At 41.6% G+C, this 26,879-nt stretch overlaps 2 protein-coding genes across 3 annotated transcripts in view; one reads left to right on the top strand and one right to left on the bottom strand.

The window, feature by feature from the left end:
- EIF2AK2 (eukaryotic translation initiation factor 2 alpha kinase 2) overlaps positions 1–26,032 on the bottom strand; it is a 33,505-nt gene extending 7,473 nt beyond the window's left edge. The window contains exons 1-12 of one of the 2 annotated variants that reach the window (XM_070798508.1): positions 25,895–26,032; positions 21,008–21,144; positions 18,466–18,586; positions 16,775–16,923; positions 14,105–14,225; positions 13,694–13,755; positions 13,429–13,525; positions 11,589–11,623; positions 9,963–10,028; positions 7,972–8,094; positions 3,939–4,055; positions 1,699–1,879 (exon numbers count right to left, since the gene is read on the bottom strand). In XM_070798508.1, the coding sequence (XP_070654609.1) occupies positions 1,699–1,879; positions 3,939–4,055; positions 7,972–8,094; positions 9,963–10,028; positions 11,589–11,623; positions 13,429–13,525; positions 13,694–13,755; positions 14,105–14,225; positions 16,775–16,923; positions 18,466–18,586; positions 21,008–21,126 (1,191 nt within the window). In that variant the 5' untranslated portion in view covers positions 21,127–21,144; positions 25,895–26,032. Of the gene's footprint in view, positions 1–1,698; positions 1,880–3,938; positions 4,056–7,971; positions 8,095–9,962; positions 10,029–11,588; positions 11,624–13,428; positions 13,529–13,693; positions 13,756–14,104; positions 14,226–16,774; positions 16,924–18,465; positions 18,587–21,007; positions 21,145–25,894 lie in introns of both variants that reach the window. The other variant, XM_019969993.2, reaches the window with a different exon arrangement.
- The window catches only part of LOC139185699 (uncharacterized), a 32,185-nt gene continuing 29,268 nt past the window's right edge, over positions 23,963–26,879 (top strand). The window contains exons 1-2 of the mRNA XM_070798158.1: positions 23,963–24,050; positions 25,870–26,474. Of these exons, the coding sequence (XP_070654259.1) occupies positions 23,963–24,050; positions 25,870–26,474 (693 nt within the window). The remainder of the gene's footprint in view (positions 24,051–25,869; positions 26,475–26,879) is intronic.

Here is a 26,879-nt window from a genome sequence, read left to right on the forward strand (position 1 = left end):
TGTGTCTCTCACCAGCATCTTTGGTCTAGTTCTTATGGTAAATGCTGGTTGACTTCATAGAACAGGGGCTTTATTGGGTAAAGACCATTATCTGGCAAAGCCACCAGTAGCAGGTATTTTGCGAAGCATCACAAAATAAGATGCACACTTTTGTTTACATCTTCTCTCAGATGTGAAAAAGCAGTAACTGTATCAGTGAAGTTAGCAAGTTAAAAAAGATGAAAGTCTGACCTTTGAGCACCTGCAAACATAGGGCAAACACTCTCTACAGACACAAGAAAAGATGACTCCCCGACAAGAGGCACAAGCAGTGCAAGATACAGGAGGGAACTGGCCAACCACGTGGTGGGAGAAGGGAGCACTAGGCATTTTCATTAACTCATCCTGATGGGGGCCTGGGAGGAAATGCCCAAACCTCTGAGTAGAGGAGATGACTGTGTAAGTAGATAATTTATTTGCAAATGATTGTATAAAGAGATAATTGTGCTTAATTTCTTATTTAACTCTATATGATTCATTTCAAAGTGAACGTATAGCCATTCTAAATGTATTCTTTTGAACAGAGTCCTTATATCCTTCCAACTTCAAAGAACACCTTCAAATACTGTTATTAACAAAATGAGATATTGGAACCAGAGGCAGCCCAATATGAAGGCGTCAGACATCCAGCCCCTGAGAAGACCAAGGATGCAATACCTCTTAAGGGCCATCTTTTCCTACCAAGGCCAACAAACAACTATGTACATGGCTGCTTATTTTTCTCAAGGAACATTTTTCTTTGTTTCTCGTTCCTGGCTGTTTTAGACATGTGGGATAAGCCCAAGGTCCATATAGACGAGGTGCTTCTGTCTAATCCAGAATGACCAGGAAAGCCTCATAAAGAAATTGAGACCAAAGCGGACAGGTAGAAGAGTGTCTCATGTGAGCACACGAGCAAAGGTTTGGTGATAGGATTCAGCATGGGAGGTTTTTGACGACGGTACGCAAATCACAGGGGAACAGAGTGCCAAGGGAAGACTGAAAAGCTCTTCTGTCTGATTTTGAGGAGGAAATGGGAAAACTGCTCATCTAGACCATGAGAGAAGCTAGGAAGCCAGAAGAAAATGAAAATACAAAAGTATATGGCATGGTCCAAGGTTTGCATTGCCGCAGTTTTCATGGGGCAGAGATGTCTCACCAAGTGCCAAGCAAATTCGAGACTCTGGACTTAGTGGCTGTGACTGCCCTCAAGAGTAATGACTTAAAAGGTTAAGAGAATCGTGTTCCCAAAGCCAGAGTCACCAGAGTCTCTTCTGCCTCTCAGACAAGCCTGGGTAGCAGTAGAGGCAGAGACAGAGCACTCAACTAGATGTGCCAGCCACAAGAATTATGTGCATAGAAATGTCCAGTACACTAAAGTGGTTAGTGTTTACAACTGGGGTGAAGGTATCAGCCAGGATGGCAAATAGGACCAGAAGTGAATGAGCAATGAGCTGCTTCTTGCAGAGCTCAGCATCTTAGTAAGTTTACAGTCCTGGCAACCTCCTGATTGATTCTACAGACTGGTACCTGGGGCAAGTGCTATATCCACTCTAATCTTACAGGATCAGAGATGTTATTTCCTCACGACTGTCAATCGATTAGAAAACTAAAGAAGACAGACTTTCACATTAATAAATTCTATTTACCAATTCTCAATACAGCACATTTTCCACTCACCTTAAGGTCTCTATGAATTAACTGTTCTGAATGTATATAATGCACTCCTGTTGTTATTTGTTGAAAGAAATCCAAAGCCAAACGTTTGTCTGGCTTCTTGCCTCTTCTTTTCTCAATCCATTGGTCCAACGTACCTTTATCACAATATTCCATCTGGATGAAAAGGCACCTAGTCTTTGATCTGGGATAAAATTCACTGTATAAGTAGCAATAAAAATAAATTTATAAAAAAATACACTTAAAAATTAAATTTAAAAAATGACACCTTCTTAAAAATGCCAAACATGTCTCAAAACAGAAATCTAAATATAACAAATGTGAGTCAACACATAATAAACCACTCTTTATTTAGGTCATAAGTTCCCAGATAGCAAAGCTTTGTTTATTTAGCTAAGTTGTAAAGTAGAAGCCTTCCCATTCTTTAACACTGAAGGTCCTTGACTATCTTTGCTAATAGATAGGAAGAGAAGCATAAGCATGACAAAATTGCAGAAAACCAAATTTCATTATTATATATTGTAATTTTGAAACATTTTAATTCACGATTGCTCTACAGAGCATCTATTTTGCAAAAGACACAGAACAGGCACCTAAAGATAAGAAAATGAGTTAGACACTAGCCTTGTTCTCATGAGGATTATAGTTTGATGGGAGAGTGATAAAGGATAAACAAGCAGAAAACAACAGTGCAGCAGGCCCCAACCCCTGGGATCTAATGCTGATGATTTGAAGCAGAGGTTATATAATAATAACAGAAATAAAGAGCACAAAAAATGTAATACGCTTGAATCATCCCCAAACTATCCCCTCTCCCTGGCCCATGGAAAAACTGTCTTCCATGAAACCAGTCCCTGGCACCAAAAAGGTTAGGGACTGCTGCAGTAGTACATGGATAGGAACTCTAAGAGAAATGCCAAAAATTGTTACGAGGTATAGCAATGAGGCGGGGCTTCCCAGGTGGAGCTAGTGACAAAGAATCTGCCTGCCAATGCAGGAGACTCAAGAGACGTGAGTTTGATCGCTGGGTTGGGAAAATCCTGTGGAGTAGGAAATGGCAACCCACTCCAGTTTGCTTGTCTGGAAAATCCCATGAACAGAGGAACCTGATGGGCTACAGTCCATGGGATCACAAAGAGTTGGATATGACTGAGCGACTAAGCACACACCACACAGCAAGGAGGACCGATTTTGCTAATCATGGTAGTTGTTCTTTTCTGAACTAAGTTGGCTTTAATATTAATTTAAATTCTTTGAGCATATGTTGGCTAGAAAATAAAAAAAAAGGTAGCCAGGAATTTTCTAAAAGCTGAAGTCCATATGCGGATGGTACTTCTGAAACTAAAGATACAGTTCTAAATTACATGGTGTGGAGATAGGGCTGGAGTCAGGAGACGGTGAATGAACAGGCTCACCATGGCCTCAGGTTTGCACTGAAAGAACTGTCTCCAAGGAACACGGGGTGACTTTCAAAGGGAGGCTCTTTATAACCCTTCAGTCCTTTTCCAGTGGCTTGCCTGAGACAAACATGAGTAATGCAAGGGCCGGGGGGGTACCCCCATCACAGCTCAGGGTCTTGGAATTATTTAGACTGCCCTTCACCTCACCATGAGTGGTATGATTACACACAGAAGGGACCCTGTGACTGCACCCTGCCAACCAGTTGAGTGGAGCAGAAGAGCGTTAGCAGTGGGGGGAGGGCGGCCTCCAGTTGTGCTGTCTGCATTTACCACCTGGACTGGAGTCAGGGCACGTGAGAAAGCCTGTACTTTAAACAACAGTCAGGAAACCTAAGCCTGAGACGTCAAAAACCACAGTCAGTGTTAGTCACTCAGTTGTGTGACTCTTTGCGACCCCCATGGACTGTAGTCCACGAGGTCCCTCTGTCAGTGAAATTCTCCAGGCAAGAATTTACTGGAATGGGCTACCACTTCCTTCTTTAGGGTATCTTCCCAACCCAGGGATCAAACCCCAGTCTCCCACATTGCAGGCAGCTTCTTGCCATCTGAGTCACCAGGGAAGCCACAGAGGACAATTTTAAAAAAACGTTTTTTAAAGCAAATTTGCAGCAAGGAAAAGATTATTCATTGTCTCTTCATTTGTAGAATGGAGGCATAACAGTGTCTCAAAGTTTCTGGTTATGATTATTAAATGTAATAATTAGTGGCCTTATCCACTGACCCACACACAGTAAACAAGTTTCGCTCCTCCTATTAAGACTATGAGAGTTTATTTTTAGTTACCTTGAAGAATTTAAGCTTTGCTCAGGATCATAATCATGCCCATCCCAACAATTGTGGTAATGAACAATATTTGGATGATTAAGTGTTGCCAAAGCTTTCACTTCACGCTCCACCTTCCTAGTTAAAAGAAACAGGGAACACAAAGGCGTCAGTATCCATCCCTGATAATAACAAAACACCTTGAGCAATAGGAGACAATCACCAATATTCCCTTATTAAACAGCTGCCATGGTTCCCACACCAAGGTTTAGAACGGAAGCCTGCAGCTCTCAAAAGGAAAGAGTGAACACAGAAAAAAAATCAGCTGTTTTCACTCTCAACATAAGAAAAAAAAAACAGTGACTAAAATTATTTCAAACCTCAGACAATTTAGAAGTCACAGGTAGTACTCTTGTGAGCTACCAGTGATGCAAACTTTTTTTGAATCTAAAATAAAAATCATCCATTATGTTTTATTTAGACTCGTGTTAAAATCACTTTGGATTTCAAAAGCAAACTCCATTTGGGCAGCAAGGGTAGGTAATCCAAGCTGCATGAAGAACCTAATTCAGAATTTTCAGTGCATGGCAAAAATATACACAGAGGGAGATCTATGCAGAGAAACTGAAATTTCACTGCACAATGTGGGAGCTTTACAGGAATGCATAGGTAAGAGTTATGACAATCCTATGCTAAGTGGAGTATATGAGATTTCAAGAATGAGAAAGGATAAGCAAACATTTTGCAACTTATTTTTTTAATTTGAAAAGTTCTGTATGATGTAAAATTTGTAAAAATAGAGAAAAAGTTACTCATATATTAACACAATCCTAACACACTTATGAGTTTAGATGATTTCTTATAGTCTTTCTTCATATACATGTTTACATATGTGTAATTATAGTATATATATTTATCTAACGTTTTCTCATATATTATCTTTAAATTTTTCCCTATTACTATACAATCTGTCTAACCATCATGTATAAACATTTTAATGTAAAATTTCAAAAGTATTAAAAAGTAGAGCAAATAGTAGAATGAACCCCTACCTGGCCATCAGATGAAACAGTAATTAACTCCTGGCCAATCTTGTTTCCTGTATACTCTTACCTACTTCCTCATCTTTCCCTGCATTATTCTGAAGCAACTTCTAGCATCGTGCCATTCATAGTGTATATAAATATTTACAGTATATAACCCTCACTTTTAATGACCGCAAAACAGTCATTGATCAGAGGAGAGCACAAAACATACTAAATCATTCCTTTATTGCTGAACATTGTTTGCTCTAATTTCTCACTATTATAAATGACATTGTGATTTTTATCTACTTGAATAACTTTTCCTGTAATCTGGATAATCCTTGGTATAGGTTCCCAATAGGAAATCCATAGGTCAAAGCACACAAATACTTTAATGCTTCTCGTTGCATATCTCCAAGTGTATTTTTAACTGTGCTGTACCAATCTATGCTTTTGAACTGTGGTGTTGGGGAAGACTCTTGAGAGTCCCTTGGACTGCAAGGAGATCCAACCAGTCCATTCTGAAGGAGATCAGCCCTGGGATTTCTTTGGAAGGAATGATGCAAAAGCTGAAACTCCAGTACTTTGGCCACCTCATGTGAAGAGTTGTCTCATTGGAAAAGACTCTGATGCTGGGGGGGATTGGGGGCAGGAGAAGAAGGGGACAACAGAGGATGAGATGGCTGGATGGTATCACCAACTCAATGGACGTGAGTCTGAGTGAACCCCGGGAGTTGGTGATGGACAGGGAGGCCTGGCATGCTGCGATTCATGGGGTCGCAGAGTCAGACATGACTGAGCGACTGAACTGAACTGAATCTATGAGAAATGTTCAAGGTACTGCACCCTTATCATCATGAAGGATTACCGTTAAAAAAGATGTTATGGGATAGAAAGAACAGCAGTATTCCTGGTAAGCAAAACAATGAAGGAAAAAGCCTTATTTTGATGCCAAGTAGTATGAAGGTCTGAGAAGGCAATGGCACCCCACTCCAGTACTCTTGCCTGGAAAATCCATGGATGGAGGAGCCTGGTGGGCTGCAGTCCATAGGGTCGCTGGGAGTCAGACACGACTGAGCGACTTCACTTTTACTTTTCACTTTCATTCATTGGAGAAGGAAATGGCAACCCACTCCAGTGTTCTTGCCTGGAGAATCCCGGGGACCGGGGAGCCTGCTCTCTATGGGGTCGCACAGAGTTGGACACGACTGAAGCGACTTAGCATCAGCAGCAGCAGTATGAAGGTATTTCAACCGCAAGGCTTTGTCCACGGGACAAACAATAGGTTGGTTTGACTGGATGAAGAGCATCTAAGACACCACACCTGCTTCTTCTTTTCTTATGTCATTTTTGTTCACTTATATCCCTTTTCCATCTCCTTCTCTGATCCTTGAGGGATCTGTCTGGCCAAATTACAAATAATAACAGCTGCCAGAAAATAACAGGCAAGATCGGTGAACATGGGATTTCAGAGCTCCTTCCTCTGTGTCTTCCTTCGAAAAGGAGTTCTGTTATCCAATAATTGGGGTGGGGGTGGGGAGGGGCACAGATAATACATAAAACAAACATGGGAAGCTTTGGGATATGGTGGGAACACAGTAGATTGGAATTCCAGAGGATGAGTTCTAAATCTCCACCTTGTTACCACAGGAGATAGGGCCCAAGGATGGTCATCATTAATTTCTTCTCTGCCCATGCTCACATCCACTCCTCAGACTAAGTGGTAAGAGTCTATTTGCCCTCTCCCTCGAGCTGACCAGAGTGACTTTGTTTAATCAATATGATGTGGAACTTCCAAGACTGCTTCCTCCTGGGATGAGTTGTTCTGGGACAGTCCTTCTTAGAACCCAATGACTAAGTTGTGAAACGCCCAGGCCACATAAAGCGGCCAGGTGGAGGCGCTCTGGTTAACAGCTCCAGCTGCACTTGTAGCCACAGCCAGCATCACTGCCAGCCATGTGAGAGCCATCTCCAATGTCCAGCCAAGCCAAGCTTTTAGATGACTCCTGGCTGCAAATGCATGATGAATGACCCGGGTGAACACAGTCAACTCAAAGGACCGTAAGAGATAATAACAATTTGGTGTTTCAGCTCAGTTCAGTTCAGTTGCTCAGTCGTGTCTGACTCTTTGCAACCCCATGAATCGCAGCACGCCAGGCCTCCCTGTGTATCACCTACTCCCGGAGTTCACTCAGACTCACGTCCATCGAGTCAGTGATGCCATCCAGCCATCTCATCCTCTGTCATCCCCTTCTCCTCCTGCCCCCAATACCCCCCCAGCATCAGAGTCTTTTCCAATGAGACAACTCTTCACATGAGGTGGCCAAAGGACTGGAGTTTCAGCTTTAGCATCATTCCCTCCAAAGAAATCCCAGGGCTGATCTCCTTCAGAATGGACTGGTTGGACCTCCTTGCAGTCCAAGGGACTCTCAAGAGTCTTCTCCAACACCACAGTTCAAAAGCATCAATTCTTCAGCGCTCAGCCAGAAATTCTTCACAGTCCAACTCTCACATCCATACATGACCACTGGAAAAACCATAGCTTTGACTATACAGACCTTTGTTGTTGGCAAAGTAATGTCTCTGCTTTTCAATATGCTATCTAGGTTGGTCATAACTTTTTTAAGCCACTGCATTTTGGAGTGGTGTATTATGCAATAATAGACAACCAGCACAATTATCAACTAGCTTTTACCTTTGGCAAATCAGTTCACATCTTCGAATCTCACTCTCCTCCTCTGTAAGATAAGGAGATGAGACTAGAAAAACTCAAAGGTCACCTTGAGCTAAAAGATTTTATAACTGTAGTTCTCATCAACATAGCCTCAAGGATAATCAATGGTATATCCATTTTTTAATTAAAGTAACCACGGGAAAGTGAGGTCATTTCAGAGTAAGCCAAATATCATTCTCCTCATGAATAATATTTTCAAGGAGGACCAGGAAAAAAAATACACTAATGAAGAAGAGGATACGTAAAAAAGAAGAGTGCAAGTTCACATTTAAAAAAATAAAATATTACTACTTACTCACTATTATATTTAACACATTTAATAACATAAGTCTTCTTATCAATTCTGTGTTTGGCTTTGAAAACTTGGCCAAATCCACCTGAGCCAATTGGTGTTACTTCTGTGAAATCGTTGAATAACCTTGAGAGATAAAATGCTGCTGTTATTCTGAGTTCAATGTCCTCTGTTCCTCCACTCCAACCCTTCTGCTTTCCCTTAAAGGCACTAGTGAAATGGACTCTATAACAAACAGGACTCTCCCCTTCTGAGTAAGAAGGATCCATTTCACAGAAACTCTTGAATCACAAAGGATAAGCCTTCCCTCTTCCCATCCCAACATAACAGATCACTCCTGGGAGTCAGTCACCGCCTGGCTGCATGAAAGAATGGTAAAGAATCTTCTATTCCAAGTATAAAACTTTAGAGAAGAGTGCCAGACTGTGTTCCCTGCTACTACCAAGCTATTATACAAGAAATGAGCCTGTTTATGTTTGCACCTCTCTGGGTTTCCCCTCTCTCCTGCCCCACATTCCATCATTAAGACCTGCCAATTTTCTTTCCAAAACACATCTGCGGGTGTCTGCCCACTTTCCCCCATTGGCGCAAGCTTCCAATAAGACTCCCACCAAACCCTCTTCACAAGACACACCACCTCCTCACCTTCCTCTGCTCCAGTCCACGAGCCTCACAGCAATCAGTGTGATAAATACTAAGTCTGATCACGACTATTGGCCAAACGCTTCCCAAGCCTGCCCCTGCATTCAGCAAAACCCAGAAAACCCTGACATAGGCTACCAGGGGCCACCTGTTTGTCCCCGTCCCCTCTCCGGCTTGTCTGGTGACCCCGGCTCCTTGGCCACTGCCCTCCTGGCACATGGCTTTCTCTCAGTTCCTCGGGTGCTCACATTACCTGTCCCACTTTCGCCTTCCCATGTGCTCCTCTTTCACAGAGTACCAGGGGCTCCCCACCGCCCTGTGCTAACTCATCCCTCAAGCCTCCCCACAACTGTGGCCCAGAGAAAGCCCTGCCTCATCCCTCACCCTAAATTCAAGGGTCCCCAACCACACCATGGCTTTTCCTTTAGACCGCTGGTCACAGTGTGTAATTATCATCCCCACAAAAACTCCAAAAGGACACGGGCTGCTTCTACTGTTCCTGCTATAAATACGATGCCCAGCACAGTGCCAGATATATATTAGGTACTTATTACATACTTGGTCATTCTTTATTATTTCTTGGAGAAGGCAATGGCACCCCACTCCAGTACTCTTGCCTGGAAAATCCCATGGACGGAGGAGCCTGGTAGGCTGCAGTCCATGGGGTCACTAAGAGTCGGACACGACTGAGCGACTTCACTTTATCTTTTCACTTTCGTGCATTAGAGAAGGAAATGGCAACCCACTCCGGTGTTCTTGCCTGGAGAATCCCAGGGACGGGGGAGCCTGGTGGGCTGCCGTCTATGGGGTCACACAGAGGCGGACACGACTGAAGTGACTTAGCACAGTATAGCATAGCATTATTATTTCTTAAGTTTGTACTTGATGTTCCTCTGTTGCAAATAGGCCTCCTTTTTAAAAGATACTTTATTTAAGCTCAAACATGCGATCGACCACCAAAGGAACACTTTTCAAAGTGAAATCTGCTATGAAGCTGGAAAATGGAAAACAGATTCAAATGGATCTAATCTGATTCCTGCAGGAGTACTTTTGTTGAAAAAAAATTACTGGTTTACAGAAATATTGGCTTTCAATATTAAAACCTCCCAGAGATGTCAAAGAAACCCACATGAGTACCACACAGACACCACATTCCGTTTGAACACATCTAAAGTGTACTCCTCCATGAGGCAATGATCCTCTGTGGGCCTGATTGAGCTAAAACAAACTGTTCAGGGAGAGATATAACTTAACTTGCCTGATGTTCAACTGTCCCTTAAGAAACTTTTGTCAACTTTTGTACATGTATCCTTAAACAAATTCTTTTTCTTTTTCTTGGTTTTCCCTCTTACCTTTCGTTCACACTATAAATGTTTCCTTCTGTCTTCACAGGAGAGACAAATGTAGGCGCCAAACTTCTAAAAGTTAAGAGAAACACATAAATTCAAAACTAAAATCAAGTATAACTTATTAAGAGTGGATTTTATGCTATGCACTAGGCTTTTTTTTTATTATGAGTCAACTATTAGAATAGCAGGGTAGTAAAGGTTCTAACCTTTGTCTTAAGAAACAATGGGGTTCTCTGTGCTCTAACGATTTTTCACTCTTTTCCTGTGTTTTTCAGCCTTAACACATTGATTGCCAGCATGCCGCTAGCCTCTTTTTCTCCCTTTAGACTCAAAACCTTAGGAAATCTGTCTTGTTGAATTCTCATCCTGGTTGTGTTTCCTTTGTCATTTATTCCTTGCTGGTGGTAAGCCTCCTACAATTGGAAGTCCAAATGCCACCTAAAACTAAACAAATACAAATTGTTATCTTCCCTCCAGGCTTCCCAGGTGGCGCAGTGGTAAAGAATCCACTTGCCCATGCAGGAGACACAGGGATGAGGGTTTGATCCCTGGGTCAAGAAGATCTCCTGAAGAAGGGCATGGCAACCCAGTCCAGTATTCTTGCCTGGGAATTCCCATGCACAGAGGAGGCTGCTGGGCTACAGTCCAAGGGATTGTAGAGTTAGACAACAACAATCTTCCCTCCAAGTCTTGGACTCCCTTGACACCATCAGTGCCATGACACTTGCCTGCATCTCATTCACAAGGAACAGTCATTTCCTTTTTCCTTTGCATCTTCTTCACCCAGCTCTTTAACTCTATTCCCTCAAGTCATGTCTACTCTTCTTCTACAGTCTGTCTCACAAATTCTCCTCCTCCCCATCACTGGATCAGTCTGATGGCCTGACCATCTCACACACAGACCTCGCCTCTCTCCATCTGAACACCAGCATCTGGCGTCATCTTTCTGCAAGTGTTACCTACTGTTCAGAATGTACTGGTGCCTCATAGTGGCTCCTGCTGCCGTCTCACTCCCACTGCTAACTGTATTCACATCCTTGCTTTTCTCTTCTGTTCAAGAGGCCAAGTCTTCCTAATTTACAGCACATCTGATCGTTTATTTCTTCCCTGAGTTATGATAACATTTCTACCCTACCTGCTTGTCTGCAAAATAATACACTTCTCTCTCTCTTTTTTTTTTTTCGGTTGTGCCATGTGGCTTATGGGATCTTAATTCCCCCAACCAGAAATTGTACCTGGCCCTCAGCAGTGAAAGTGCCAAGTCCTAGCCATTTGGTCACCAGGGAATTCACATAATACATTTCTCTTAAGAATACCTCTACAAGCCCACTTCTTCTGTTAGACTTGTCCAAAAGAATGCACTTAACCAATTACTCAACCAATAGCCCCATAGGCCTTTGTGCCTACAATGTATTGTGTGCATATGTTCAAAGACTTCTCTATGTATTTAGAATTATTTGTTCGTAGATTTCGAGATTTCTGTGAGCCTTAATCATGCTTTGAATTCCTGAAACTCCACTCAAATAAGGGCATACAATACAAATACTGAAGACTTCATAAATAGATGAATAAACTAGATCTGAAATAAAACTTCATTTCTAAATAAGTCCAATGCATGATGATACTCACCTCTTCACCTTCCTGGAATTATTTCTGGAACCGTCCTATAACAAAAGAAAATGGAAAATCGTTTCAGACGGTTAAGTCAAGTATCCTGCTTCTCTTGGCCATCTTTTCTCCTGTACTTCTAGATGGTTCTCTGACCACATTTCTTTGTCCTTAAGATTAACAACCTCATCAATTTATATGCTCTCAGCAAGCCCTGCTTTCAGTGTACTTGTCTACATCAATGTTCTCATCAATTATAGCAAAGACAGATATGATAAGAAAGTCAAAAAACACAAATTGTAGGGGCCCTGAGATTCAGTGGTTAAGACTCTGCAATTCTATTCCAAAGCAGGGGGCACGGGTTTGATCTCTGGTCAGGAAACCAAGACCCCATATGCTGTGCAGCACAACAGGGGGGAAAAAAAAAAGAACTGCAGGGCATGTTCTACAGAAGCACTGATTCTCCAGGTATAGAATATGGCTTCCCAAATGATCCTCTGGCCAGCAGATCTCAGCAAGAAACTATGCATTACAATTACTCACAGTGCTAGTAAAGAAAACAAATGGGGCCCAGGGATCTAGTTTAAAACATTTTTAGGACAAATCAATAATTTAACATTTAGCCAAAAAAGAGGAGTCTTTGACATATCTCTCAAAAATTAACATAGCTCTTTTTTAAGCATATTCACTTTTATTCTGGTAGGTGTCGTGTTGTTTTAACAATTTTAGTATGTTGACACTGAGTACAAACATCAGACTAAGATTTCTTGAGTTCCTATCACCCACCAGCCTCAGTTTTGCACAGTGACTGCATTATGATTAATTCAGACATTCTGTAAATGGACAATATTTTCTCCAGTCTCTTCTATTACAAACAATTTTGCAAAGAACATGCATATACATGTATCTCTGTGCACACATATATGTGTTTCTCTAAAAGACATATCTAGGTGTAGAATTGGCAATACAGCTGGCACACCCTCAACTCCACCCAAGTTGCTCCCTAAGACAGTCAAGGCCAATTTATACATCAGCCAGCAACATATACTATTGCTGTAACAGCACATAATAGGCACAACAGGAACAGAGCTGTGTCAACACTTAGAACAGCCAGACTCAAATTTTGCCAATCGGATGGTTTAAAATGGTATTTAGCTGTTGTTTTCATTTGCATTTTCCTGATTATTATGAAGTGAAGCATCCTTTCATATGTCTGTTGCCCCTTTGGGTATCTCTTTTCTAAACTGTCTGTTCAGCTCTTTTGTACACTTTTTCTTTTTTACTGAGTTGCTTATCTTTTTCTCATTGATTTGTTTGTAGTTTAAAAAAATATTTATTTGACTATGCCAGGTCTTCGTTGCGGTATGCAGGGTCTTGTTCCCTGACCAGGGATGGAACCTGGGCCCCTTGCATTGAGAGCATGGAGTTTTAGCCACTGCACCAACAGGGATGTCTTTCTAGTTCTTTATAAATATAATATTTTGATAACACTAATCATCACCACAAAAACTATCTGGTTTTTAAGTTTAGCTCTGATTTATTAAAACAGAAGCAGAAATCTATGAGTGAACCTTCTAAATACCATCCAATTGATAGAAGAAAAGAAGCCAGATTATAGGAATACATGAAAAATACAAAGGTGAGTAGGGAGAGAAAGATGGGAGTGAAGAGCAGAAAAATTTTGCATGTGAGGAATGGGAGTTAATAAAGAAAGGAGAGAGAAAAGGCTGCAAAATATTTTGATTAAATAAGAGCCCATAAAAAAATTGAAAAATTATGACAGGTACTGGAGGTCACTTTTAAATGGGGAAACACAAAGGAAAATAAGATTAACTAGGAAAGTTAGAGACTAATACTATACCCCTGGAGACACGGAAGAGCTGTTTAATGTGCCACTGTTGTTATCACTTCTTTCTGATGCATTTGTTGAGAAGCCATTTTCAGACGGTGATTCAGAACTACTAAAAGAAAAGAGGACAGCTATTAGTTTATGAATTCTACCTATTTTTTGTTGATCACTAATTGCTTTTTCTAAATTCTCCTTCGACATTAAACATTTTCGTAAATATCCGCTCTTTCAGGCTGCAATCTGAATTTGTTTGTCACACTGGTTTGTCCATACTTACGACGTACTCACTGCTGGAGAGTTTCTTTCGACATCACCACACGCAGCACTGAAACCATCTCTCTGCAAGATTTAAAAGTACAACTAAGTGACTTCTTATAGTAGCTTAGTCTCTGTGAACCAACTCCCACATTTATTTCCCCACATTTACCAAATTCACAGCCATAAAGAATTACAGGATTAATACATTTTTATGGATGTTTGATCTGAATTTAAGAAACGTTGAGCTGTCATGAGAACTGTGATCCTTCTGAAGCTTCATGGCCACAGGGCTCATTGGTGGGACACAGCATGAAGGAGTGCTTTTGCTATGTGACTGGCTGTCTTGACATCACCTAAATATCATTTAACTTCAAATCAACTTCAGAGAGAATTTTAAAACATAGAAATCAAATCCCAAGGCAGTACATACCATTGTTTCTGATTCTATCTTTTCATAAGCCAGTTTGGCAGCCAACTGTTTTGCCTCCTGTTTAGTGGAACCCACACCACTACCATATTCTTCTTGTCCAATTTTGCATATATAATGAAATCTAGGAGAAATGATAAAGAGTATTAAACCAAATACCAAAAACCAGTAAACGTAACTCATGTGTTCTCAGAAAAAAAAACACACATTAACAAAGGGCTAAATATAACACCAATTTAATAGATTAATAGTTCATATCTTACTTAATTTAAAATTTCAACGAGGGCTTCCCTGCTGGCATTGTGGTAAAGAATTCGCCTGCCAATGCAGGAGAAACATGGGTTCAATCCCTCATCTGGGAAGATCCTACATGTTGTGGAGCCACTAAGCCCATGTGCCACAACTACTGAGTCTGTTCTCTAGAGTCCTGCAGCCGCAGCTACAGAGCCCATCTGCCACAGCTACTGAAGCCCACACATCCTAGAGTCCGTACTCTGCAAGTGGAGAAGCCACCACAACGAGAAGCCTGAGCATGGCCACTAGAGCGTAGGCCCTGCTTGCTGCAACAAGAGAAACCCCATGCAGTAATGAAGACCCAGCACAGCCAAAACTAACTAACTAAATAAATAAAAATTATATTTAAAAAAGCAAAATAAATATATATATATATTTTTTTTTTTTTTCAATGAGATGGCTAATCAGTTTACCAGAATAACCAGCATTGGCTAATAGCCCAGCTTCCATTCTCTAGGGAACGTTCTAACTCTTTGCTGCTTCATTGAAAGATGTGGCATTAAGGTACCAAATGGTGATTTTTTTAAATTCCCCAAAAGTCAAAAGACATGGAGGCAGAGAAAGAAGAAAGAGATCTAATGAATTTTTCAGAGATGTTCAACTGCTACGATAAAATCCGTAGAGGCTTCTACAGGAGAATAATAAGGTGACAGTGTTTTGGAGGACATGGGCCAAGTGTATCTAACTTCAGCTCTAACTTTAGCATTTTCTGCGCCCACCCCCCCACCACGCTCATGTACACAAAAACCTAGGCAAATCCTCACAATGCAAAAGCCCCATGCTGAAGTCACTTAATTTTCATATGAGCTACAAGGATGCCTGTAGTTAGGCAAGGAGCCCTGGACAATTATAGAAGAACTATATTTAAGGTGGCAAAGCAACAGACATGGCAACTTATACCATGGAGTTACCACGTAGTGCTACAGAATTGTGGCAGTATTATTCATCGTGGATGGAAACACTCTACCAGTGAGTCTTCCCCACTAGGCTCTGAAGGGAAATTAGGGAGCTGGGCTGAAGGACTCGATTATTTCTGTGGCTCCTGTTTTTCTTCAGCACTCCCTAAACAGTCTTCTTTTCTTTAACAATCAAATGTTAAAGCACTAGGTCAAAGGAATCAAACAGGTGAGCTACGGGAAAATAAAATAGCTCTTAATTTATGGAGACTGACTCACAGAATTCACTTTTGACTCTTTCATTCCAGTGAATCCTATCACATTTTTGTCTTCCTGGTTCTGGCCTAAAAGCCATTGGGGTGAACAGTAAAATTCACAGAACAGTATCCTAAAGTGGGGTGTTTGGACTATTCGCCTTTTAGAATTTTTGTCCTTCTCTCTCATTTAACTGATTGGTTGTAGCTGAGAAACAACCTTCTTCACACTCATTTTCTTTCTGCTTTTCCCAGTTCAAATTCATTCTTCATCCTCATCTCCAAAGTCTTTGCCCACTGGTGAGACGTTCTCATTATCTCTGACTGACCTTCTCATCCATCCCCCTCATCATATCCCTCAAATCCTGGTCTCCTCACCATCCAGGGTGAAAACCCAGTCCTTATTTATTTATTTTTGGTTGTGTTGGGTTTTTTTTTTTGCTTTGTGGGCGTCTCATTGTGGTGGCTTCTCTTGCTGCGGAACACAGGCTCTGGATTGCAGGGTCAGTAGTTTCGGTGCTGGGGCTGAGTTGCTTCATGGCATGTGGGATCTTCCTGGACCAGGGATCAAATCTACCTCTCCTGCATTATTGGTGGGTGGATTCTTAACTGCTGGACTACCAGGGAAGTGTTTTTATTTTTCCTTTTGTCTGCACAGCATACACGATATTCGTTCCCCAACCAGGATTCAAACTCATGCCCCCTGCATTAGAAGCTTAGAGTCTTAACCACTGGACTAGGGTTTCCTAAACCTATGTTTCACCAGGAACTTCCCTAAACCCATTCCTTCTAATACATAGTACTTGCCTAGAGAGTGACACTATTCAATAAAATCTGAAGGCCAAACATCTCCATTCTGACAAGAGTGGAAAGAGACTCAGTCCACACATGGGGCAGGGCTCTTCTCACACAGCCACTGTGACCTCCGGGATGGGAAGGTCTTCACCACCTGACCTCTCTTAGATTTCCTGCAGACTAAACCACCCAGAGAGATCTCAGAAATAAAGGATTTCCCAGATTTGATCTATTGTGGGATATGGGTGCCCAGACTTCAGCAATGAAGCATTTTAATATTTTCATTACAAAGATGTCAAACTGCAATAAGGTCATAAAAAACCTTCTCTGCATAATGTACCAAAAAAGACAGATATTTTTGGAAAATTAGACATGAAAATAAGGTTGCTCTATTGTTTAGATATAGTGAAACAGAAGGAAAAACAACATCTCACCCTTCGGGCCCATCACCCTTTGATTTACATTCTTCATAAGTTACACATAGGTTTTTCTTCTGGGAGATCGTATTAAGACGGCCTATGTAATTCTCAATGGGTGGTCCTTCTGGAATATTTGTTGTCAGCTGAGATGAAAAACTAACTGACTAAAAGAAAAAAAAACCCATAAGGATAAATTTTAACAAGAAAAGACATTACATATTTTCCTTTTAAAGTTTCAAAAGGGAAAACAAAATAGTCAATTTTCTTGTTTATCTAGGTAAAACTATAAAACTTTCTGATTTGTTGTATCTTTTGTAATCTCAAAGGACAAGATAACACATACTGAAATAAAGTTATATCCTAGATCACAACTTCATAGGAAACAGGAATAAAATACATTACTCCTTCCACTATTATCTGCCCCTTTTAAAATTCCCAATCTGTCAAAATCTGGTCCAAAGTTTTTCTACTTTGTTAACTTTGTCAAAGAATTTTTGGTTTTATTGACCTTCTTTATTATATCTTTGTTTTTTTCACATCAATTTATTCCCTTTTGTTATCACAGTCTTACTTCTGCTTTTTCGTGGGTAAAGGTATTCTATTGTTCTTTTTCTGACTTCATGACTTGGTTTTCTGGCTCGTTAACAATTTATAAGTTTTGGGGGTTTTCCTGATTTATTTTGCTCAATTTTGATTAAAAGGGTGACACCTTCTAGTAAAATTTTATATATATATATATATATGTATTTTTTTTTTTTTTTTGGCTGCACTGTATGGTACTTGGGATCTTAGTTCCCAGACCAGGGATCAAACCTGTGCCCCCTAAGGTGGAAGCCTAGAGTCTTAACCACTGGACCACCAGGAAGATCCCAGTGAGTAAGATTTTTCATGAAAGTATCTTGAATACTGAAATTCTGAACAATTTTGAAAATTTGAGAATGATCCATTTTTGTCCCACATGCAAAATGACTTCCTGCCTCATTTTACAGATGCTGTTCCAGTGTTGTCTGGTTTTTAATGGTGGTGTGGGCAGCATGATTTTTTTTTCATTTTTATATTTTGTATAAGTTCTTCTGTCTGGATACTTGTAGGATTCTTTCTTCATCCCTAGAGCTCAGTCCTTTCACAAAGGCCAATGTTGTTCTTGGTGGTTCCATATTTTTCAATATCTTATGAGCCGCTGAGTTGTTTCAATCTGCAGGTAGCTCTTTCTTTATTTCATAAAGACTTTCTACTGCTCTTTTCAGAGACAGCTTTTTCTGTACTAGTTACTTACTCTGTTTGCATCTTCAGCAATACCAATTATACATGTTACTTTTGCATCATCTGCCCTCCATATATTAATGTATCATTCTCCTCATGGTTCCTTCCATCTCTTCCCTTTTCCACTGCATTCCCTCAATCAGGTGGAGGGGCTCCTTCCAGAACCTGTTAGCTCATTTCTCACTGTTTCCTTAGAGTATGTCACTGCTGTTGGCACTCTAAATAGGTATCGCCCATCTTGCCCACTCTTTTTGAGGTGGACCTCTTATTCAGGGTTCTATAGAAAAGAGTCCAGGAAAAAGAATGAACTAAACTTTGAAAGCAAAAGAACTTGTGAATGGTTTTATTCTGCATGTGAGTATTTTCTCACAGGACAGGGCAAAATACCATAGATATTTGTGAGTTCCCTTTCACAATGGGAAAAAAAAAAGGTAATTACTCACCTTACGGTCTTTATTAATTATTTCCAAAGCTAATTTGGCTGCAGCGTTTTTGGCTTCCTTCTTTGATCTACCTTCAGCCTTTGGATATTCTTTATCATCTATTATAACTTGATATGTAAACCTGATTACAATGAAAAATTCAAAGAATATCATAAAATTCATGCATTATTTAACTAGCATTCTAATCATAACTGCCTTCTGTGACTACCTTCAAAAATTTTAACCTGTGTTCCACATAGAATAATCATAAGGAATTTGATTTAGGCCATTCAGGTATGACCTAAATCAAATCCCTTACGATTATACAGTGGAAGTGACAAATAGATTCAAGGGGTTAGATCTGATAGACAGAGTGCCTGAAGACCTATGGATGAAGGTTCATAACACTAAACAGGATGCAGTGATCAATACCATCACCAAGAAAAAGAAATGCAAAAAGGCAAAATGGTTGCCTGAGGAGGCCTTACAAACAGCTGAGAAAAGAAGAGAAACAAAAGGCAAAGGAGAAAAGGAACGATACACCCATGTGAATGCAGACTTCCAAAGATTAGCAGGGAGAGAGAAGAAAGCCTTCCTAAGTGATCAAGGCAAAGAAATAGAGGAAACCAACAGAATGGGAAAGACTAGAGATCTCTTCAAGAAAATTAGAGATACCAAGGGAACATTTCATGCAAAGGTGGGCAAAATAAAGGACAGAAATGGTATGGACCTAACTGAAACAGAAGATATTAAGAAGAGGTGGCAAGAATACACAGAAGAACTATACAAAAAAGATCTTTATGACCCAGATAACCACGATGGTGTGATCACTCACCTAGAGCCAGACATTTTGGAGTGTGAAGTCAAGTGGGCCTTAGGAAGCATCACTATGAACAAAGGTAGTAGAGATGATGGAATTCCAGTTGAGCTATTTCAAATCTTAAAAGATGATGCTGTGAAAGTGCTGCACTCAATATGCCAGGAAATCTGGAAAACTCAGCAGTGGCCACAGGACTGGAAAAGGTCATTTATCACTCCAATCCCAAAGAAAGGCAATGCCAAAGAATGTTCAAATTACCACACAATTGCACTCACTTTACATGCTAGCAAAGTAATGCTCAAAATTCTCCAAGCAAGGCTTCAACAGTACATAAACCAAGAACTTCAAGATGTTCAAGTCGGATTAAGAAAAGGCAGAGGAACCAGAGATCAAATTGTCAACATCCATTGGATCATCGAAAAAGCAAGAGAATTCCAGAAAAACATCTACTTCTGCTTCACTGACTAAACTAAAGCCTTAGACTGTATGGATCACAACAAACTGTGGAAAATTCTTAAAGAGATGGGAATACCAACCACCTTACCTGCCTCCTGAGAAATCTATATGCAGGTCACGAACCAACAGTTAGAACCAGACACGGAACAATGAACTGGTTCCAAATTAGGAAAGGAGTACGTCAAGGCTGTATATTGTCACCCTGCTTATTTAACTTATATGCAGAGTACATCATGCGAAATGCCAGGTTGGATGAAGCACAAGCTGGAATCAAGATTGCCAATAGAAATATGAATAACCTAAGATACACAGATGATACCACCCTTATGGTAGAAAGTGAAGAAAGAGCCTGTTGATGAAGGTGAAAGAGGACAGTGAAAAAGTTGGCTTAAAATTCAACATTCTACTGGTAAATAGATGGAGAAACAATGGAAACAATGACAGACTTTATTGTCTTGGGCTCCCAAATCACTGCGGATGGTGACTGCAGCCATGAAATTAAAAGACACTTGCTCCTTGGAAGAAAATCTATGACCAACCTAGACAGCATATTAAAAAGCACAGACATTACTTTCCCGACAAAGGTTTATGTAGTCAAAGCTATGATTTTTCCAGTAGTCATATATGGATGTGACAGTTGGACCGTAAAGAAGTCTGAGCGCTGAAGAATTGATGCTTTTGAACTGTGGCGTTGGGAAAGACTCTTGAGAGTCCCTTGGACTGCAAGATCAAACCAGTCAATCCTAAGGGAAATCAGTCCTGAATATTCATTGGAGGGACTGATGCTGAAGCTGAAGCTCCAATACTTTGGCCACCTGATACAAAGAGCTGACTCATTAGCAAAGACCCTGATGCTGGGAAAGATTGAAGGCAGGAGGAGAAGGGGATGACACAGAATGAGATGGTTGGATGGTATTACCAATTCGATGGACATGAGTTTGAGCAAACTCTGGGAGACAGTGAAGGACAGGGAAGCCTGGCGTGCTGCAGTCCATGGGGTTGCAAAGAGTCAGCCACGAGTGAGTGACTGAACAACAACCACCACACAGAATTCAAGCAGTCACCCTAAACAGCAAAACAGTACACCATTTTGAAGCATGGAAAGGTTTATACACTGTTTTTTTCTTTGGAGTCCTCTGAAGTTACCACTTTACATCGAAAAGATTCTCATCGTCTTCTCTGGCAGCGTTGCTCTCATGCTAAAGAACTGACTTCAAAATTGTGCCAAAGTTGCTATTCTCCCAGTTTTAATTTTATATGGATATACCCTTTCTTATAGCAACTTACCTAAAATTATGTGGAGGTCCTGTCTTAGCCAGTTCACAATACCTAACTTCTACACCGTTCTTTTGTTGGTATTTATTAAGTTCTTCTATGTAGAAACATGGTGAACGACCAGTGGCCATTTTTTTTCCTCTAGTAACCTACAAAAAAAAGAGAGAATTTTGAAAGAAGTGATATACTCAGAAAATATTTAATTTCCCCAGTTCAGTTTAAGAGATAAAACAGGGTAAGATGACTCTCCTTTATATGACTCATCTCAGCCCCACATAAATCCAGAGAAAACTTTCTTACAAGATCTTTCTTTCTCTCTCGTGGACTACAAAATCAAGTTAATTTCTCCAAGATTTTCTACTTTCAAAACTCAACTGGCCAAAAAAGGATGGAGGTCCTTCTCCTTAACTTTTCTTTCTGCTTCCACTGAGTGTCAAGTGAAGTCTGTCCATCTGCTTAAAAAGATAAAAGCCTGAAGGAGGAGGATTAGAATTATTTTTGTTGAGAATAAAAAGGTTGAGTGTCTATATAAAATTTATGAAATCATGAAGGATTTAGCTGTACGGACAAAGATTCTCCTATGAAACCCCACAAAACTTCATTTGATATTTTCAGAAGTCAGCTTTAGGACAATTTACCTGGCAGACACATTAGGCCCTGGTTTATGGTTCTCACTGGACGAAGATAGTAACAATGATTCAAATTACAAATAAAATCTAAAGAATATAGAATTTAAATATAAGAGCCAAAGCTATAAAACTTTAAAAGTAAATATAAGGGTGAATCTTCACAATCTTAGATTTGGCAGTGGAATCTTAGCTATGACAGCAAAAGCATAGCAACAAAAGAAAACATAAATAAACTGGACCTCATCAAAATTAAAAATATTTGCATATCAAAGGACACTACGAGGAAAATGAAAAGACAGTCTTCAGAAAGGGATTTTTATAAATAATATATCTGATAAAGACCTAATATCCAGAATATATGAAGAACTTTTACAACTCAACAATAAAAAGAGTTAAGAAATTAAAAAATAGGCAAAGGATTGAATAGATATTTCTCCCAAGAAGACATACAAATGGCCAACAAGCACATGAAAAGATGTTTAATATCATTACTTATTAGACAGATACAAATCAAAACCACAACTAGATTCTACTTCACACCCACTGGGCTGGTAATAATAATAATAATATAGAAAATAAATGTATTGGTGAAAATATAGAAAAATTATAAACCTCATATATCTCTGACAGAATGTCAAGTAATGCAGCCTGTATGAAATTTGATGGTTCCTCAAAAAGTTAAACTTAGATTTACCATAAAAGTGAAAGTGAAAGTCACTCAGTCGTTTCTGACTCTTGCGACCCCATACAGTCCATGGAATTCTACAGGCCAGAATACTGGAATGGGTAACCTTTCCCTTCTCCAGCAGATCTTTCCAACCCAGGGATCGAACCCAAGTCTACCGTATTGCAGGCGAATTCTCTTACCAGCTGAGCCACAAATACCACCCATCAATTTCACCCCTTTGGTGTATATCCAAAGAATTGAAAAACAGGTTTTCAAATACTTACACAGGAATATGCAAAACAGCACTAGTCACAATAATCCAAAAGTAGAAACCAATCAAATATCTATCAACTGAAGAAAGGTGAACACAATGCTGTACATCTACACGTGGAATCTTATCCTTTAAGACATCCTTTAAGCCCCGAAAAGGATAACGTATTGAAACATGCTGTAACGTGGTTAAATGTCAAAACATGCTAAATGAAAGAAGTCAGACGTAAACAGTAACACAGCATATCTATGATTCCATCTACGTGAAACATCCAGAATAAGTAAATCCATAGACAGAAAGTGGACCCTGTTGACCTCTTGTTTCTTATTAGCAAGCTCTTTTGATTTTCCTTCTTCCAAGGTGACAAGTTCTTTCTGACACTCCTTAATCTCCACAGCCTTTAGATGCTGGAGTTTCCCCCAAGACTTGGTCCAAAAACACTATTCTCTTCACTCTATATTTTCTCCTCAAGGAAATTTCTCTCATGGCCATGATTTCACAGATCACCTATTTGTCATTACCTCTGAAATTTATACATAATTTATGAACCTCTTTCTGAGTTTCAGAGCTCTCTATCCAACCTCTCCACTTGGACATCTTAATGGCTTTTAAACTCCAAAAATCTAAAACTGCATTTATAATCTTCTCTCAGACTGGTTTAGAGTTTCCTTCCTCAGAAAATGACTCCACTGTCCACCCATGTCTGAAAGCCATGAATCTGGGAGGCATCCTGGACATGTCCTTTCCGTGCCTTCTGATCTATACCTAAGCCCTGTCCTCCAAATCCTTTGACTTCTCAGTGATGTCTATAACCACCATCCTGGTTCAAGCCATCACCGTCTCACTCCTGGACTGCTGCAAGAACCTCAGAACCAATTCCTCACGGTTGCTACAATTTCTTCTCTAACCTGCAGCCATCATGATTTTTTAGTAGAACCTCTTTCTCATTGTTGTAAAATAAACATAACATGAAATTTGCCATTTTTAAGTGAACAATTTGTGGGCAAAAGCATTTTCACAATGTTGTAAGCCCACCATCACCATCTATTTCCAAAACTCTTTTCATCTCCCCAAATAGAAAGTCTGTACCCACTAAACAATGACTTCCCATTTCCCTTCCCCCTCAGCCCCTGGTAACCACCATTCCATTTTCTATGCCTATACATTTGCCTATTCCAGGTATCTAGTATTAGTTGAATTCTACCATATTTGTCCTCTTGTGTTTTAGCTAATGTCTTCAAGGTTCATCCATGCTGTATGAAGCATATATCACAATTTCCTTCCTTTTTAAGGCTGAATACTATTCCACTGTATGGATATCCCACATTTTGTTTATCTATTCATCTACTGATGAACACTTGGGTTATTTCAACCTTTCGGCTATTGTGAGTAATGACGATATGAACATTGTTGTACAAAAATCTATTCAAATGCCTACTTTTGAATCTTTTGAGCAGACACCTAGAGGTGGACTTGCTAAATCATATGGTAATTTAGAGTCAACTTTTTCAAGAATTGTCAAATTACTTTCCACAGTGGCTGTACCATTTTACACTTCCATCAGCATGCACGAGGGTTCCAATTTCTCCAAAACCTCACCAACAGTTGTTATTTTCCATTTTTTAAATAGTCGTGTCAGAATCTTTTAAAACCTCACTTCAGTCATGCAGCCTCCACAGGCCATCAGAATTGTTTTTGTCAAGGTTACCCATGGCTCCCCCATCTCCGAAACTAGTCAGTGGTCTGTTCCCAGCCCTTTTCTTCTTGACACATAACTGGCACAAGACATGGTCGCTCCTATGTCCCTCCTTACCCCTTTGCTTGGACACTTAAGACATCATCCTCTCCTGGTTTCCCTCCTTTCTCACAAGCTATTCCTTTTCTGTCTCCTTTCTTGGTTCCTCTTCATCATCCTTTCTTTTAAATACTGCATTGTCTCGGGGTCCAGGTCTCATATCTCCTCTCTGCTCTACTTACACTCACTCCCTGGTGATCCCCTCAAGGCTTAGAGCTTTAAATTCCACCTACACAGAGATGGTTCTCAAAAGGACGCCTCCCCCACTAACTCCTTCCTGGCTCCCAACTGCTTCTGACCAACAAACTCCCTCCCGAAATGCTCTGGACTCTACCCCCTTAGCTGCTTCTGCCTGGTGAATTCCTGCTTCCTCTAGATCTCAGCTCAAGTATTACTTCCCACACCCCCTGGAAGACATCCTGGTTTGATGCTCTACAGCCCTTGTCTCCTTTATTACAATTGCTAATTTAATTGAGTGTCTTCCAAAAGAGACCAAGAGCTACAAGAAGCAACAAAGTCCAGAAGCAACAAACAGGAGAGGATAAGAGATGGCTGGAAGTGCTCCAATGAAGCGAAATAGGTCTATGAGATAGACGGGGCATTAGGAGGTGGGGACAGAGATACGAGGGAGGTGGCTGTAATACAGTGGCAAGGGAAGACCCTTCTTAGGAGGCAACACTGAAATCAAGCCTGGATGATGAGAAAGTCCATCATGCTTAGACAGGGGGAAGTGCATCTCAGGCAGAGGAAACCGTGAGGCAGGCACCAGCATGGCTTTTGGAAGGCTAAGAAAAAGTCAAGGAGACTGCTGCACAGTGAACGAAGGGAAATGGTGGGATTTGAGTCAGAGAGGTAGGCAGGTGCCACAGCACAGAGACCTTGAAGACAAACCTATAGGAAATATTACAAAGTGATAAGTACTAGGAAAACTGAAGCAGAGTAGGGGGGACTGTAAGGGAATGGCCGAGTTTCTTTTACATGGAGGTTTTTCAGGGAAGGCTGCTCTCATATTGTTACATTGGAACAAGTACAGGGTAAAGCAAGCGACTGGCCTATACAGGTCTCTGGGAAGAGCTTTCCAGGAAGAAACAGGCAGTGCAAAAGCCCATAGGCAGGGGCAGTGCTTGGCAGTGCTCCAAGAACCGAAAGGAGGCCTGTGTGGTCGGAAAGGAGGGCCCAGGGGCCCATGCCTGTAGGCCAGCAACCTTCTAGAGGGTTCTAATGAGATGGAAAGTTATTGAAGAATGGGGGATAGGGTGGGGATTGAGGGTTCCCTGCTCTGCCTTCGAGGACCTGGGGCTGCTACGGTGTCGAGAAGCTGGGGAGTGGGGGGGTGGGGGTGGGGGGCCAGAGTTTGGGCGGGGGCCAAAGATGGGCGATTGGGAAACAATTTCAAGGGATTTTGGGCAGGAGATTTTTGTTGCCTATCTTGGGCAATTCAGGCCTCCGTATTTCACATTGTCTATCAAGCCACAGGACTTTTCCGTTTTCCACGGGTTCCCCTCCCCCCAGCAACCAGGCCCGGGTTAGTGGTTACCTGCTGGTTTAAAAATTCTTCGCGGGAAGAAAATGACTGTCAGCTCCCACCGCGCTGCAGGATGCTTTCCCCAGGTCCAGCCAGGGCCAGCACTCGGCTGCGGGCCTCGGACAGCGCTACCGGGGCGGCGGCGCAGGGGTCCGGGGCCTCTTATCGGCGTCCAGTCCCGGGCTGGGGAGGCGGACAGGCGGGCTCGCTCCGCGCTGGCTCCAGCTGCCGGCCCTCGCAGCTCCCGCGCCGCTACAGTCAGCGGAAGCTCGGCGAGTCTGGGCGGCTCGCTCTCGGTTTCGTTTTCCCGACGGACTCCGCCTTCCTTCGGCCGCCCCGGCCCCTCCCGCACGGGTCCGCACAGGCCCCGCGATCGCCTGAAACCCGCGTCAGGCCTCCACCTGGAGTCCGCGCGCGGACGTCCAGGGCCTTGCAGCCCCCACCCCGGCTGCTGGGACTGTCGCCGGCCCCGGTGCGGGGCAGGGTCCTCCGGGAGATGGGGAGGGCATTGAGGTCTCCGAGGCCCGCAACGTGGCAGGCCCTCTGCCGTAAATGCTCCCCTTGCCTCTTCAACGCCAGCATTTGGGGTGGGGTGAGCTGACTTATTTGCAAAGACCCTGATGCTGGCAAAGATTGAGGGCAGTAGGAAAAGGGGATGACAGAGGAGGAGATGGTTGAATGGTATCACCGACTCAATGGACATGGGTTTGGGTGGGCTCCAGGAGTTGGTGATGGACAGGGAGGCCTGGCGTGCTGCGGTCCACGGGGTCGCAGCGTCGGACACGACTGAGCGACTGAACTGAACTGGAGGGGCTGGATATCATTGGCTCCATTTCATAATGGAAGAAACTGAGTAAATCAACTCTGCCAAGGCAGAGCCAGGATTCTATTGCCCGTAACCAACGAAGCACCTCTCCTCACAGCAACCCAGACGGGGGATGCAGAAGCATAATCTCCCTTCTCTCTGTTTCCATCTAACCATTCATTTATTCAACAG

The sequence above is a fragment of the Bos indicus genome, chromosome 11, assembly GCF_029378745.1.
Source record: "Bos indicus isolate NIAB-ARS_2022 breed Sahiwal x Tharparkar chromosome 11, NIAB-ARS_B.indTharparkar_mat_pri_1.0, whole genome shotgun sequence".
Classification (NCBI taxonomy): Eukaryota; Metazoa; Chordata; class Mammalia; order Artiodactyla; family Bovidae; genus Bos; species Bos indicus.